General features: G+C 38.5%; 1 protein-coding gene across 1 annotated transcript in view; it reads left to right on the top strand.

The window, feature by feature from the left end:
* Nucleotides 1-16,591, top strand: part of RSU1 (Ras suppressor protein 1) — a 226,872-nt gene extending 210,281 nt beyond the window's left edge. The window contains exon 11 of the mRNA XM_044678921.1: nt 16,002-16,591. Coding sequence (XP_044534856.1) covers nt 16,002-16,104 — 103 coding nt within the window. The 3' untranslated portion in view covers nt 16,105-16,591. The remainder of the gene's footprint in view (nt 1-16,001) is intronic.
* Nucleotides 16,592-17,023: the final 432 nt, after the last annotated feature.

The following is a 17,023-nucleotide window of genomic DNA, read 5'->3' as shown; positions in this document are numbered from 1 at the left end:
GCAACTATATAGGAGAGATCTTGATCAAACAAGGGACAAAGAGAATCACGTGAAATAAAATAGTCAATTTTTTAAATATAAAATTGTAAAAACAAAACCCTACACAAAATCAAAAGAAATGAATTAGAATTAGAAGACAATAGGACGGAGAGAATGAGAGTAAAGAGGAGAGGAAACAGAAAAAAGGAAAACATCAGGGGGGAGAATCTTTGCAGCAAATTTCTCTGGTAAAGATATAATATTCATCATGTATAGAGAATTGACACAAATGTTTTAGAATAAGAGCTCTTGCTCCAAGTCATTAATAACAAGAGAAATGTAAATAGAACCACTCTTAGTTTCCACCTTATATTACTTAGATTGGCAAAAAAGAAAAATGATAACTATTGAATGAGTTGTGGACATACAGACACATTGCATGCTTTTGGTGGAGCTGTGAATTTGTTCCATTGCTGGAGAGCATTTTGGAATTGTACCCCAAAGCTCACCAGACTGCTAGCCCTCTGACTAAATAATACTAGGCATACACCTCAAAGAGATTAGGGACAAAGAGAAAGGACATGTAATTATGAAAATGCTTATTGCATCACTTTGTATTGTGGCAAAGAACTGGGGACAAATTATATTATATGAATGTTATTCAGTATTCACTTGGGAATTCCCAGTATTTCCTAGAGAACCATGATACCTGCTTCTGTTGTAGTTTTTTCTTGTTCCTTGTTGTTTCATGAACTTGTTTATATTTATAGTTATAATCCAGACTCACAAATCAACGGAAATTTGTTTCAGTGATTTTTCTGCATAACTTTTCAATATTTCCTTACTATGCCCTGAAATGACAACAAACCAAGACCAGAATACATTTTTACATGCCTCATCTGGGAGGTCTTCATGGACTTTTCTTACTCCTTGCTAATGAAACTCTAGCAGTAGGCAGTCTCTTTTCTCTGCTTTTGTTTCTGATCCAGTTGGAGTTCCAGGACTTTTTTCACAAATAACAATTTCCCCAAATATTCAAGAAATTCCTAGCAAGGCAAACTCTTTCACACTTCTTCCAACGCATCGTGTGTAACTTTGGACTAGTCTGTTAACTCCCTGAATTTACTCATTAGTTCCACAACCATAGTGATACCTATACTATGCCCCTTACAGGATTGTTGGAATAGGCCAATGAGATGTTTGTAATGGGCTTTATAAATTTTAAGTACCAAAGAAAGGTCATGTTGCTGTTATTAACAGCATTCAGCACAGTGCCTTGCATATAGGAAACACTTAGTAAATTGAATCCAAACCAATAATGAATGTACTCGTGCTAAGGGTACACAATATATGAAGCCACCTTAAATAAAATCATCCCTTAAATGACCATTTTATATATATGTTGATAGACAGATATAGTTATAGATATATATACACCATTAGTGACCATTCTCTCCCTCACTTCCCGTATCCAGTCATTTACCAAGTGTTTTTATATATATATATATATATATATCGCTTCTCCCCTCTTCTCTCCACTCATAGGATCCAGTACTTTAGTTCAGGCCCTCGCCCCCATTCACTTGGACTACTGTAATGTACTATTAAATTTTCTTCTCAACTTCATCTTTCACGTATCTGTGAAAGTAGTCATCTTAAGGCCTAAATCTGACTGTGTCACTCCTTTGCTTAAAAGTCTTCAAATGACTCACACTTCATTCTTGGATAAAATATGATTCAACTTGGCATTTAAAGCTCATCATAATCTTTCTTTCCATGTTTCAATTTATACTCTCCTTTAAACTGAACTAGATTGCCTAGTTAGTCTTTAAACTCAGAATTTTATCTCCCCTCTCTGACTTTTCCCTGGACTGTCCCTCTGATGCCTGGAATGCACTTCCTCCTCCTTTCTCTCAAAATCTTCATTCAAGATTTAGCTCCGGGACCCTGTCCTACACAAAGCCTTCTTCAGTCCCCAAGTTTTTAATTCCCTCTTCCACCTCAGATGTTATCTACCTATCTAGACATATGACAAAAAATGTAAAGTAAAAAATAATTTTTTAATTCAGATTTTATCTTTGTACCTCTAGCACCAAGTATAGTGCCTTGAACTTAGTGCTCAATGTCTGTTGTTTAATTGATTGATATTTACTCCCACCCCTAGTAAAATGTATACTATTCCAGGGAAGCTTTGATTTCATTTTTGTCTTTGTAGCCTGAGTACAGTACTTTGCACATAGTAGGTACTTCACTGAATTGAGATATGATTAAAGAGCATTATTCTCTACCACAGTTATAGTAATAGGAAGTCATTTTCAATTTGGTGTTGAATTCATTTACCAAAAAGAGAGGATTTTCTAAAACTCCCTTTCATATAAAAATAGTACAATGGTGTATGAAACAGTGACAGTTATGATTGATATTCAGTAGAGGTCAGTTGTTTCTTTAGTTAATTTTACATTACTAGAATCCTAATATCAGAATCCACAGAATGTGAGAGCTAAAAAGGACCTTGGAGATCATCTACACCAATTCCTTCATTTATAGTCCTAGAGTGGTGGTGACATTCCTGGGGTCACATCACCAGTGACCATTGAGCTATAGTTTGAAGCTAAATCTTCTGACTCCAATCCCAGTGCTCTTTCTATTAAGCTATAATGCCCCTTCTAAACCAGTAAAATATGGGTACATTGAAGTACTATTCAAAAGGTGGGAGTGACTACTAGAAATTTCCTGCTGGGTTTGGAAAACTAGATTCAATTTACTGAAAGCAACACTGACACTTTTAAGAATGGATTTCAGAGAAGCTAAATGTCAAAATCTAAACAATGCCTTGAGGGCTTTTTTCTTGAGCCCATTTAAAAAAAAATCTTCATATAAGTGCCAGATATTGTATTATTTGAAGGCAGCTAGGTGGCAAAGTGGATAGAACACCAGGCCTGAAGTCATGAAGCTTCATTTTCCTGATTTTAAATCTGGCCCCAGACACATACTAGCCATATGACTCTAGGCAGATCACTCAACTCTGTCCCAGTTTCCTCAATTGTAAAATGAGTTGAAGGAAATGGCAAATCACTCCAGGACCTTGGCAAAAAAAAAAAAAAAAACCTCAGGTGGGGCCAAAAAGAATCAAACATGACTGAAAAACAACTGAACAACAATAACAAATGGTATTCTAACTGTACCGTGGTCACATAAGAAATTGTTATACATCTCATGTGATAAATAATTTGGATTCCCCACCCCCTTAATTAGTGTTTTAAATACTCAGAGCTTGCCATACCATCACAGGTTGCTTCTGGGCCAGTATACTGTAAGCACAATATGGTAGGTCATCCATTTGATGTGTATCCAGCTAGGAATCAGGATATTCAGAAGAAGGAGTAATATTTGAATTACTGTACTTAGACTTGACCTTTCTTGTCTAATATAGTCCCTTATACTATGGAAGCAGAAAATTGCCCAAAGGGCAGAGGAAAGGTACACTGATTGGGTGTATGTAGAGTGCAACACATTACAAATGAGATTAAGTTGGACCAGCAGGGTAAAAGATGTCATCCAAGAAGTACATGACCAAAAAAATGGGCTTTTGGGCCCAGCAAGAATAAGGGATAACCAATGGATACCTTATGTCTTCCCTTGGCAGCCACACAATGCAAAAAGAACATAGGGTACACCCCTTCTGTAGACCTTGGAGGAGATTTCTAATGAGCATCTGGGTAGGCATGGATATAGAAGGATTTTTATCATTATAGACTATACCCACACTGATGAGCACCCCCACCCCAGGTCCTAGGAGCTTTGGACTGTATTGCTTGTACCAGTGTGAAACTGGTGAACCTCAATGCCAGATTTATTATCCATTGAAAATCAGGAATTATTCATGGTTCCTCTCAATTTGACCTTGAGGGCAAGCACATTGTTTAATCTGTTATCTTTTAGAGGTGGTTCACAAGGGTTTGTTAAAGAATTAGATGTTCTTTTCTATAAAGTACATTTTTCAAGTTATTTTCTAACTTGAGGGATTGTGTACTGTTGATAACTGTTCCTATTCCTTCCCTCCATCCCAGCTTATTATAGAACTTGCAGCATTTAGCACTTTTCAGGGTAATTTAAAGGGATCACCTATTTTCTTAAATGCTTAAGTAATGTAGCAAGTTGCAGTTATTGATTCTCTCTGCATTTATTACATGAAAGCTGTGTTTGCTCCTTCCCCAGAGAGTATGCTGCCTGAACTGCATGCTTGCCAGTGACAGCATGGACCCTTGATACATAACCAAAGACCTTGCCTAATATCCTTGCAACTACTCAGGGAATTTTTATTAAGTAAAGGCATCATTAAAGTAGACAGGATGATGAAGTTTAATGAGCATCTTTCTTGCATGATACAATGAGTTTGGCTGTTCCAGAGCTCTCATTTCTCCTCTCTAGTGGGGCAGATAGTGAGGGGAGAGTACCAGGGGTTCACTATTCTTTGTGTTTCTAGATGATCTCTAAGGTCCTTTCCAGCTTGTACATTCTGTAATTTGGAATTTGCAGTTCCAACAATGGCGGGATCATCTAAGGAAACAACTTGCCTTCACTGAATAGCAATCACATCTGTTGGAATTATCCATATCAGAAGAATATTAATGTGTAGAGGGGAAAAAATAAAATAGATGTAATGAATATACATAGCTGCCATTTTTCTACAAATCTCAAGTTTCAGTTGAAATCAATTCAGCCAGCATTGATTAAGAACTTTCTATGTGCTTAAGTGCTGGACATATATAGACCCCAAGAACGTACATCCTATTGGGGACCAATATGTACAAAGAAGTTAAATATAAAAAACAAATACATAGTCAGTGGTGAGAGGGAGGTTCATATCTTTAGCTGCAGCTTCACATGGGATTCTATATTCTATAAGGACATAGTTCTGTGTAGTTACTTTTACCATCTTTTCAAAAAGCATGACTTTTTTTTTTGTTCGTGTGTATGATGCTGCAAGGCAAAGCATCACAAAAGGGAGTGACAGGCCCATTTATGAGTTGTCTCATGGATGTGATCTCAAGAAATCATTGCTTGTTGACGATAGATGTGTTTGTTGTTCAGCCATGTCTGACTCTTCATTACCCCATTTGTTGTTTTCTTGGCAGTGATACTGGAGTGATTTGCCACTTTTTCCTCTAGCTCATTTTATAAATGAGGAACCTAAAGCAGACAGGGTGAAAGGACTTGCTTAGGGTCACACAGCTAGTAAATGCTAGATTTGAGCTCAGGAAGATGCATCTTCCTAACTTTTCAAATCTGACACTTTATCCCCTGTACCACCTAGCTGCCCCTATAATAAGACTGCCCCAAATATATATGTTACATGAAAACCATGGTATATAATCTGTCATCAGACTATTTGCTGTTTCTAGGGAGGGGGGAATCTGAATCATAAAATGTCAGAAAACAATTGTCAAAAATTAGTTCTGTATTTAAAAAATTTAAATTAAAAAAAGACTACTCCTAGGAGTAATTTGAGTGATTTTCTTTTTTTTTTTTTTAAAGATTCAGCAACCTTTCATATATTTAATTCCAACCTAATTATCTTATAGTTTTTGTTTAAGTTAATTCACAGATTTGAAATACTTATTTGCATTATAGGTCTCATACTTAATTCACTGAATTGACTTTGGGGTATTTCATTTAACATTCTACTGAAATTGAAAGTAATTCTTTGGTAATGATTAAAAGAATTTCTGCTGTCAGTTTTTTGGGAAGTTCAGAGAATGAGAATTGAAGGTAGTGTTCATTAGTTACTGTACTTCTCTTAACTCACCAGCTTAGAGACATATGATCTGATCATATAACAGATAGATGATATAATATATCTAACATGTACATTTTTCAGTCATATTGGAAACAAGATGAGCTACAATGGAAACAGTCATTGGAAATGGGTTTCGGGAGACCTGAGTTCTAATAACTCCAGTCAAGTCATTTATCCATGTAGGGAAGTGATTGGACTAAATAATTTTAGGGCCCCTTTCTGCCATATTTTTCTATAATCTAAGCATTGGCTCCTCTATGGTTAGCAGTGTGCTAAACATGATGGGAGAAAGAAAAGATATAGATGGAGTGGACTTTGCCCTACAGAAGCATATTTTCTTATCGAGGAGACAAAATTAGAATTCATCACATAATTGGAGAAGGCCCAAGTCAGCATGTGAGCAGGTGCAAAGGTCTAAGTGGTGCAGAGCTTTATGAGCTACAGGAAAGAGCATAAAGACATTCAGTAGAAAGAAGCAGCAGAAAGGAAGAGACACTAGCAAAGGCAGATAGGAAAAAGCTGCAGGAAGGATGTTTTAATAGCTCTGGGTGATGTAGAATAGTCAAGAAATAAGAGAAACTTAGACCTCTTCTTTGACTTTTTGTAGCTTTGAGGATAAATTAAGCCATTGAAAGCCCTCCACTATCTCACCTGCTTTTCCAGTTTTCATTTCATATTATATCCCACATACTTCCTATGCCAGGCTCTACTCCTCATATATAAAATCTCATCTCCCACTTCCCTGCCTTTGCATCTGTCTAGAATGAACTCCCTTCTTGCCTCCACTCCTAGAATGCCAGATTTCCCTCAGAGTTCAGGATATAGATGGCATCTCCTCTATGGATAGGTTCACCTATGGGTTCTTTTCCTGATGCTCAGTTATTAGCATTGTCTCCCTCTTCAGCATGCTCTTAATAACTCATCTCTATTTTGTCATTATTTAGATGTCTACACAGTGTACCTAAGTTATTTGAGAGCAGGGACTGTGTCCTCATTTCTCTTTTACCTGCAGTGCTAAGAACAGTATCTTGCACATAGCAGGATCATCATTTTAGAGATGACATAGACCTCAGAGGTCACTTAGCCCTGGCCCTTGAATTGTGAGCTGGAAGCCACCTCAGAGGCCATCTGAGCCAGCCCCTCTCATTTGACAGCAGAGGGAGCTGAAGACCAGGGAGGAGGCCTGTGGTGGCCCAGGACCACCCAAGTAGGGAGCCAGCATCAGAGGTTGCCCCTGACCCCAGAACCTCTTTCCACAGCCCCCTCATTTTCCAGATAAGGGAACTGAGCCCTACAGAGGTGAAGTGACTCCTCTGAGGTGTTCTACTCTCCTCAATGAATCCACATGGCTGCGATTCAAAGCCAGGTCCTTTGCCTCCGAATCTAGTATTCTTCAGTTTCCATGACATTGCCCCCATCGGCGCTTAATAAATGGTGAGCATCTTGAACTGAGTCTTTTTCTGTATGTGATGATTTTATCACATTTTATTTACCTTTGATTTAATTTATTTTTTAAAGTTAAGCTCCGACTCTCTGTAGATTACTGTGCTAGGCCCTAGGGGAGACAGCATTTTGGCAAGACAGTCGCCCCTTACCATAATATCGGAAATCATTAGGAAGCACGTGCCTTATAGCACTTGGAAATAATGATTTATTTTTCTTTGCCAAGGTTCCTGTGTGTTTGACATCGCAGCATTGAACTTGGCCTCCTTCGATTTTAAGCATCACATACTGGAAGGTTACTAGTTAAAAGTGAGCAGTGTGCTGGTGCCTTGAGTGCATCTGCTCCAGGTTGCTTGGCTTTGAGAAGTAGAAGGGAAAAGAAACTTTCATCGTGATTCTTTCTGTGATCCTCCAGGAGGTCTCGGGGGCGGGGGGACCTTCCCGTGGATGCCCCCCTCCCTCGTCACTCCCTCTCTGCCTTACTGCTCCAGACCTCACACACACACACACACACTCTGCTGACACTGCCAGTACTGAGCTCATACTCACTTGGATCTCCCGCCCAGAGCTTCCAGAGAAGTCTCTGCTTTGAAATGTTCGTCAGGCCGCCGAGATTAAATGATCCTTTCGCCGTCTCTGGAGAGGCCGCTTCTCCCCACATCCTCCTCCTTGATCACCTCCCAACCAATTACCCTCTACAAATCTCGCTTTTCAGCAGACATAAGAAAGCTTTCCAAGGACTCTCAGGCACCGGGTCCTTGGAGCTTCTGAGCTGGAGCTCTGTGCTACGGCTACCCCAGTGGGTGACCTGGGCAAATCTCCCCTGGCGTCCATTGTCTCCCTCTTATGTGCAGGGATCACAGCAATTTTATTGACTGCTTTGTAATCCTTTGTGCAAATAGCAGTGCCCAGGTGTGAAGTACAGCAGGTGAAAAAGGCACTCCAAGGAAAACTATGTTCCAGTTTAGACTGATCAGGTCAATATGTGGGAAATATAAGCAAGGAATATGAAGTCGCAGGGCTTGGGTTCAAATCCCAAGTATGCCTTACCAGGTACAGGATCCTAATTAGATACATCACTTAAACCCCACTGGGCATCAGTTTTCTGTATGTAAAATGAGAAAATGAGAAGGAACAAGGGGCTGAGAAAAGAATAACAAAAAGAAATAATGGTGTGCAATTATAGGGAGTAAGCTTGGCCTTAGAGAACTGAAAAAAATAAGAGTATGCACCTTCCCCCCCCCTTATTGTAGAGGTGGGGAGCTATGGGTATGAAATATTGTGTACACTATCAGATGTGGTTGTTTTGATTGCTCTGCAAAACTGCTCCTTTTCTCTTTTTCCAATCTCTTATGAACCAGTTTTAAATGATGGTTTTCAGAATAGGAATGCAGGGAAAGGGGTATGTGTATGTGTATGCATATGCAAACAAGCATTTATTAAGTATGCCAGGCACTGTGCTAAGTACTGGAAATGCAAAAAGTTGCAAACAAAAAAAAAAAAAAGAAGAAAAAGATAGTTCTTGTCTCTCAAGAACCTTATACGGGGGGGGGGGGGGGAATAACAGCACATGAACTGAAAATCAAGGGTAGAGAAAAAAGGAAATAGTGAAGGTATACATTGTGGTAAAAGAAAGTACTCTTGTGCAAAACCAAAGTGTATTTGGCCTGGGCATCCTCCTTAAATTGGAGGTTCTGGGTGGAATTAGCCAGTCAGAGGAAGACTCTTCAGGATTGGAGAGTACTTCCAATATGAGAAGTAGCCCAGGGGTGGAGTGAGCTTCCAAGGTGAAGAGGTTTCTGTGTCATGGTAAACAAAACCCTGTGGAGGTTAGCCAAGAAGGCAGTCTGGAAAGGAATGTGTATGCATATATTTATGTTTAGAAATGAAGGTGAAATAAAAGCCAAAGATATCCAAAAGAGTAAGATTCTAAAAATGAGAGAATAAAATTATATGATCCAGGGCTCACACTGACAAAAAGCAGAACATCTAACAGTTTCCCAGCACACATCCTTCAGAAGCTAGAGGATCCAGTAATCCAGTAAAGGGAACTGTTATTCTGATTTGAATTCTCACCAATCAATTAAAAAACAGCAACAACTGGTTACTAAAATAGAGATGATGAGAAGTAAAGGATGAAGTGTCTACTCCATATCATAATTTGTGATAGAGGAGGAGGAAAACTCAGGTATAGTCAGACATGTATCCTAGATTTTTGGGGAAAAGCACATTTCAAAAGATTAATAGAAACTCAGAAGAATCCTGTAGATTAATATTCTACAGGGGAAATCAAGTGAGGTATGTAGGGAATCTCTCAAAAATTAAATTCTATAGATATAAAGAAAAATTCCAAAGAGGAAAAAAAAAACAGGAGTTGTTTAAAGAAAACTCTGCAGATACTCAAGAAATTCTCCATAAACTTAGATTTGAAAAATATTTGAAAAAAGAGAAAGATAGAAGACAAAAATGCAATACAGAAATGGGAAATGATCCTCTTAACAATCTTATCAGGAAGGTAAAAACTCCAAAACATCTAAGATTATTAAAGAAAAGTAAAGATAAAGCAAAATAGAGGGAGAGGCTGGGTAGTTCAGTGGATTGAGAACCAGGCCTAGAGACGGGAGGTCCTAGGTTCAAATTTGACCTCAGATACTTCCCAGCTGTATGACCCTGGGCAAGTCACTTGACCCCGATTGCCTACCCTTACCACTCTTCTGCCTTGGAGCCAATACACAGTATTGACTCCAAGTGGAAGGTAAGGGTTTTTTAAAAAAAAAAAAAGAAAGAAAGAAAAGAAAAATAGAGTTACTGGGTTTTTTAACTGAATGGAGGAAAAAAGGAAAGATAGAAGAAGGTGCATGTGTATGTGCGCACATACACGTATAACTGCCCCAACATGGATAGAGCAATCATAATTGACAACAGAGAAGACAGAACTCCTAAAATATATTTTCTCTGCCAAAGAAAATGACCTTTAGTCTAGGATAGACCAAACAAAAATTGCACCCCCCAAAAAAGTGATTAAGAAGCTAGTAACAGGCTGCCTAGTCAACCTTGATGAGTTCAACTCACCAAGCCCAGAGAAGCTATCCCTCTGATTATACTGAAAAAGCTGTCAGCTGTTATTTCTGAGCCCTATTACATATGATAGTAATAGCAATGAGAAGAAAATAAAATTAAAGGAATCAGAATGGGCAAAGAGGTAATAAAACTTTTTGCAGATAATGTGCCATTATATATAGAAAGTCCTCAAGATTTAACTACAAAAGAAGTTGTACCTACTAAAAACTTTATCAAAGTAGCAAGATACAAAATAAATCCATTTAAAGCATCCATTTCTGTGTATCACCAACAAAGTCTTGCAAGAAGAGGTATTAAGAGATAACCTTTTTAAAATAACCATAGACAGAATAAAATACCGGAACTAACCTACACACACACACACGCCAAAAAAACCCCTACAAAAACAAACCAGGCACTACATGAACTTAATTACAAAATACTTTCTTAAACAAAGTCAGATTTAAATAATTGGAGAAATAGTAATTATTTATGGGTGGGCAGAGCCAATATAATTTTAAATGACAGTCCTACCTGTACTAATTATTCAATGCCATCTCAATTAAATTACCAAAAATTTATTTTATTAAACTAGAAAAAATGACAGTGTGCATTGGAAGAACAGAAGGCTGAGAATATCAAAGGAATTAATTTTTTAAAAATATAAAAGAAGGAATTCTTGAAGTACCAGGTTTTAAACTGCATTATAAAACAGTAATTATCAAAACTACCTGGTATTGGCAAAGAAACAGAAAAGTCAATTAGTGGAACAGAACAGACATACAATAAACAGTAGTAAAGGATTAGAGTAACCTTGTGTTTGACCAAAGTAAAGATTGAAACTTTGGTGATTAGAATTCAGTATTTGGTAAAAAAAAATTGTTGGGAAAATTAGAAAACAATATCAGAAACTAGATATAGACCAATATATGCAACCATTTATCAAGGTAAGATCAAAATAGATAGTATGATCTAGATATCAAGGTATATATCATAATTAAATAATGAAGAATATGTTACCTATCATATTTATGAATAGAATATGTGAAGAATTTATGAATAAACAAGAGATAGACAGCATTATGAGATGCAAATGGATAATTTTAAATACATTAAATTAAAAATATTTTGTACAAATGAAATTAATATAGCCAAGATTAGAAGGAAAGCAGAAAATTTGGGGGAAATTTTTATAGGCAATTTCTCAGAAGTCTCATATCTAAAGTACATTGAGAACTTTGTCAAATTTATAAAAATATGAGCCATTTCCAAATTATACATGGTCAGAAAATATGAACAGTTTTTGGATGAAGGAAATCAAAACTATATATAACCATATGAAAAAATACTCAAAATCATTATTGATTAGAAAAACAAAAATCAAAACAATTCTGAGATAACATCTCATACTTCTCAGATTGACTAAAATGATAAAAGGGCAAAAGGATACATGCTGGAGAGAATATGGAAAAATAGAGTCACTAATACATTATTGATGGAACTGTGAACTGATCCAATCATTTTGGAAAACAATTTGGAATTATGCCCAAGAGTTATAAAATTGTATATCCCTTGATCCAGCAGTATCACTATTAGATTTGTTTCTTAAGGTGATTGGGAAAAAAGAAAAAGAACCTCTATGTTCTAAAATACCTATAGCAGCTCTCTTTCTAGTGGCAAAGAACTAGAAATTTAGAGGTTGCTAAATCAATTGGGACATGACCAAACAAATTGGAACATGATTGTGATGGAATACCACTAAGTCATAAGAACATAAGAACATATGAAAAGACCTACGTGAAATTTTGAAGAGTGAAATGAGCAGAACCAAGAGAACATTGCTTGAAGAATAACTTGTGTATGACCACCTCCAGAGAAAGAGCTGATAAACAGAAACAAGCAAGAAATAGTTTTATATATACATATATCTTTTCGTCAAATGATTCCTTCTCTAGTGTGAGGAGAAAAAGATATAGAAATACTTGAGAACTTTAATGTAACAACTAAACAGAAAAAAAAAAATTGAGAAAGCAGCTCCTTTCTCAAGAAAGGGGAAAGCAGTTTGGGGATTAGAAGATGAGGCAGGCTTCACCCACCTCAAACCCCCATTCCCTAATTAAACTACTGGACTGATAGATCATACTGCTGTGGATATAGTTTATCTAGATTTTAACCATGCATCTACCAATCTCTCTTTTGTTCTTATAGACAACATGAAGTGGTGTAAACTGGACAGTAGTAGAGTTAGATAGGATTAGAACTGATTAATGAACTGCCCTAAGGAGTAGTTTTATTGATAACTTGATGTCACCTTTGAAGATAGTCTCAAACAAAATGTCTCAGAGATATATGCTTAACCCTACATTGGGGCCCTGGGCTATTTCATGCTTTTCCTAATTGCAAATGAACTAAAGCTAGGAAGGCTATCTAAAACTCTGGGTGATGGAATATGGATGAAAAAGGTAATGGTAGCCTAGAATGCTGGGTTAGATTTGGTCATCTGAAATGAGCTAAGGATAAAGGTAAATCTTATAGTTGAATGCAAAAAACTGACTCAGTCAAAGACAGGAAAATAATGACAGAAACAATTTGTGAGAAATACCTGCTATTGTAATAGACCACAAGTTCAGTATTATTGAACAGTATATTATTGGAGATCTGGGTTCCAAGATCACCACTTATACATGCTGACTGTGCCACTTTATATCAGGCAAATCTCTGAACCTAGAAGCTGCAGAACAGGTGATGAGATTCTCCTGCAGCACTGTATTCCCATTAAAGCAGTTCTAATCCCCCTCAAATATGACGTAACATTGTACCAGAGCCAGAACTAGGAAAGTAATGATGCTGTTGACTGCCATCTGCTATGTTAAGAGCCCTTCTTGAGTATTTGTTCAGTCCTAGATGCCACATTTCAGGAAGGACATTGGTAATCTGGAGAGGAACGTGATTGGGATCTCAGAACCATAAGGATCCTTTCTAAGGAACTAAGAATATTTAGGCCTGAAGAAGATTATTTGGGGAAGAGTAACGGGGATAATAGCTATTATCAAATATCTAAATGGTTATTCTGTAGTAATAATAATAATAGCTAACCTTTTTCTAGTGTTTACTATATGCCAGGCACTGTGCTAAGTACTTTACAAATAATACCTCCCTTGATACTCACAGTAACTGTTAATGGGAATAGTATTATTATCTTCATTTTACAGTTGAGGAAACTGAGGCAAATAGGAGGTTAAGTGACTTGCCAGGGTCACACAGAAGGTGAAAACTTCTTCTGCTTGACCCTACAGGGAAGAATTAGGTAAAAGGTATAGAGAGGCAAATTTAGGCTTGAGATAAGGAAAAAACTCTTTAAAAAGTAAAATAGACTCCTTGGGATATATGAGAGTCCTTCAGCAGAGGCTTTCAGATAAACTAGATAACCATTTGTCCAGGAAGCTGTAGGGAGCAATCAGATATGGGTTGGACAAGCTGGCTACTTAGATCCCTTCTAGCTCTGAAAGTGGGTGATTCTATGGTCCTTCAGTCCTCTCCAGCTCCAAATTCTATCATGCAAAGTAGAATTTGCTAAATCAGCTTGGTTAGCCTGAATCATCAAGGTTTCCATTTCTAGTCTCCATACATGAACAAGAAACCAAATGAACAATAAATATCACAAATGAGTAGTCGGAAACAGTGAGCCAGCCCTGGGTATCATATCCATGGAACGTTTTGATAGGCAAGTGACATCTCTACTTACCACCTTTCAGAAAAGAATGTGATTAGAGTGAAAGATTACTTTAAAAAGTTGTCATGCATCCAGTATCAATTGTTTCTGAATTCAGAACCTCAGCTCTTTCCCCTCCCCCCCCCCAAAAAAAAAGATTCACAGAAAGACAATTTGAAGTCCAAGAGCAGAAGCTCCCATGTCCCTAGGTTTTCCAGGGTGGTTGGGCTCTAGTGGAGCCCCGAGCAGAAAGTCTGTTTAGTTAGACATTCTGAGCACTGGTGCATGTGGGCCAGGACTGGGGCCAAAGAGGCTTGCCCTGGAAGTATTTAAGAATGACAGCTAACTAAAGTAGCCAGCCTCATTTTCTTTCCCAGCCAGGAGGACATAATGGCTAGAACTCCCTGAGTTCTTTGGAGCTTTCCTGTGACTCATGCTGACCATGCTGGACAGCTCCTGTAACTCTTGGAGCCTTCAAAGGAATGGTGATTCTAATCTGGGGCACAGAGATATGAATGTGAACAGAGTGCTTGGATGTTTCCTGATAAAGAAAAACCCAAACACTCTAAGACCAGGCGGTTTTTATACCTATCCTGAATTCACTATCACTACTGTTCCACATGATTTAATTAATGTTCAAAACCTGACATTCCTACTAAACCAACCCAGTGTGTAAGCCTGTTTCCCCGTCCATCCATCAACGAAATTTGGTGCCAGGCACTTTGCTGGGACTCGGGGACACAAAGGTAAAAGTGAATCGGCCCCTGCTCTCCAGGAAGTCACATTCTCTCCTTTTGGAAGCCCATCCCCCTGAGCATCACAGCCTAGAGACAGTGAGCTTGAGAGGAGGACTCGGTGGGTCTGGGAAAGACCTCAGAGAGAAGATGACAGTCCGTCTGAACTTTGGGAGAAACTAGGAGGCGGTGGTGAGCCTGGGGAGAGCGTTCCAGACAGAGGAGGCCTCCGATGCCAGGCTAAAACTGTCAGCCACAGCTGTTTGCAAGGACTAAGAAGGGAAAGACTCACTGAGGACATTAACCTAACCAAACAAGTAAATGAATGAGTGAGTAAATAAACAAATAAAAATCTCAGTACCCTGCATGGCCAGAAGTTCATACTGGCAAAGTGACAGGACACGAGGACCAGAGGTACCCGCGAGGACAGTCCTGTCAGGGGGCACCTTGTGCGGGGAGCCAGCATTTATGTCAACACGCATGTGTTAGTACAGCTGAAATTCTGCAAAGAGAATATGGCTCGCCTTTCCCAAGGAAGGTGCTGAGGACGCCGCAGAGCCCTTCTCCAAAAGGCAGCTTATGTCAATAACAAGTTAAGTTTGAGGTGTATTTATTTTAGGCCCGCTTTTAATTTAGTTTAATCAGGATTACTCATAAATTATCTATTAATTACTATCTGATGTTCAGTTAAATCCTCCCAGCCATAGAGCTGGCTTAGCCTTGCTTTGAATGCCATCCACCTTAATTGTCGGATACTTTGTCAACATTTAATCAGTGGGCCTTATTAATGTGCCATTGACGTGTTGGTAGCTCTCCCAGCACCATCAATCATGAGGGAACAGCAGGAGCCGCCTCTGACACCATTGCTCTCTGTCACATTATCGAGCCCCTGGGCTTTCTGGTTAGGTAGGAGGCTCACTTTTCTCTAAATGGACACTCTATCTCTCAAGCTCAACCCAATTTTTGTCATTGTCGACTTAAACACTCCCAGCCCTTGGAGTTTGGTCCCTCATTAGACACTCAGCAGTCTGCACGGGAAGAAGGATTCCTTGTTTGCCCTTCTCCGACCCTGTCCTACAAAGGTTGGATTCTGGGAGATTTGATCCCAAATGAGGGTGTGTGTGTGTGTGTGTGTGTGTGTGTGTGTGTGTGTGTGTGTGCACGGCTCCTGCTTTTCTGGAGATTGATGCATTGTTTAAAGCGCTATCCGTTGAAACTTGTTTTATTTGAAGAGACGACATCTCACGTGTGTGTATCTCTCTCTTCTCTGCAGCCTCTATGGCAGACACATGCAGGCAAACCCAGAGCCTCCAAAGAAGAATAATGACAAATCAAAGAAGATCAGCCGGAAACCCCTGACAGCCAAGAACAAATAAGGATTTCGCGTGGTTTCTCTCTCTCTGTCTCTCTCCCCCTGACCACCCCTCCACCTCCAGCAGACACTTCATGCGTTCTGTTTCTGGATGTCTAACCTCTACCCTCATCTCCCTTTTACTCCTTTAGGAGGGATGCTGGATTTTTGCAGATACCTGTTTCTGTGTGTCTTATTAGAGGTGCCAAATAAAGGAAGCCAAGATCTGTTTTCATTGCAAATTCCAAAGAAGACTCAGCTTTTAAATCCTTGAATAAGAATCATGAAATTCCATATTATCAAGAAAAATTAAAGCCATGTAACCATTTACTATAACTTAACACTGCTCATTCTTCTTCTCTTTCTGTGTATATTATTAACACGTGTATAATGACTTTTATTCTATTAAGTCATACATATATCCCTCTTGTGCTTTAGTCTGTGGCCTTGTACTACCAAGACATTATGTTCATTTTACTTATAAATGATTTTAATAAAATCTTTTATTCGTATCACATGTGGCTTCTTTAATAGAACTCAGAATAATGGGATCTTGGGGAATACACACTTTTGTTTACTGTATTTTTCCCCTAAAACATTAGCATGATATTTAAATGGTTGTAGAAGATAAACTCTGAAGTCTTCCATAAAAAAAGGAGAAATTAAACCAGAGTTAGTTTTTTCTCACATTGATGTCATTTTTTCGGGAAGACTGTTTCTAAATTAAGAAAAAACAGAAGAAACAAGTCCCTAGGAGATTCTGCCAAAGGATTTTGGAAAGCAACTTTCTTATCTGGAGAATTGGGAGCCTCTGCCAGTAGCTGGTAGAAAAGAACCCATTTCCTCATTGCTCAGAACTCCCTGCAATTTGAGCTGCCTTCTAGAGACTCGCTGCCAGAGGAGGGCTTCTCCAGGCCTGCCCATTTGCTGCCACTCTTGTCATG

This window comes from Gracilinanus agilis, chromosome 5 (assembly GCF_016433145.1).
Source record: "Gracilinanus agilis isolate LMUSP501 chromosome 5, AgileGrace, whole genome shotgun sequence".
NCBI classification, from domain to species: Eukaryota; Metazoa; Chordata; class Mammalia; order Didelphimorphia; family Didelphidae; genus Gracilinanus; species Gracilinanus agilis.
The sequence above is the reverse complement of the archived record's forward strand: the minus strand, read 5'-3'. Positions and strand labels throughout refer to the sequence as shown.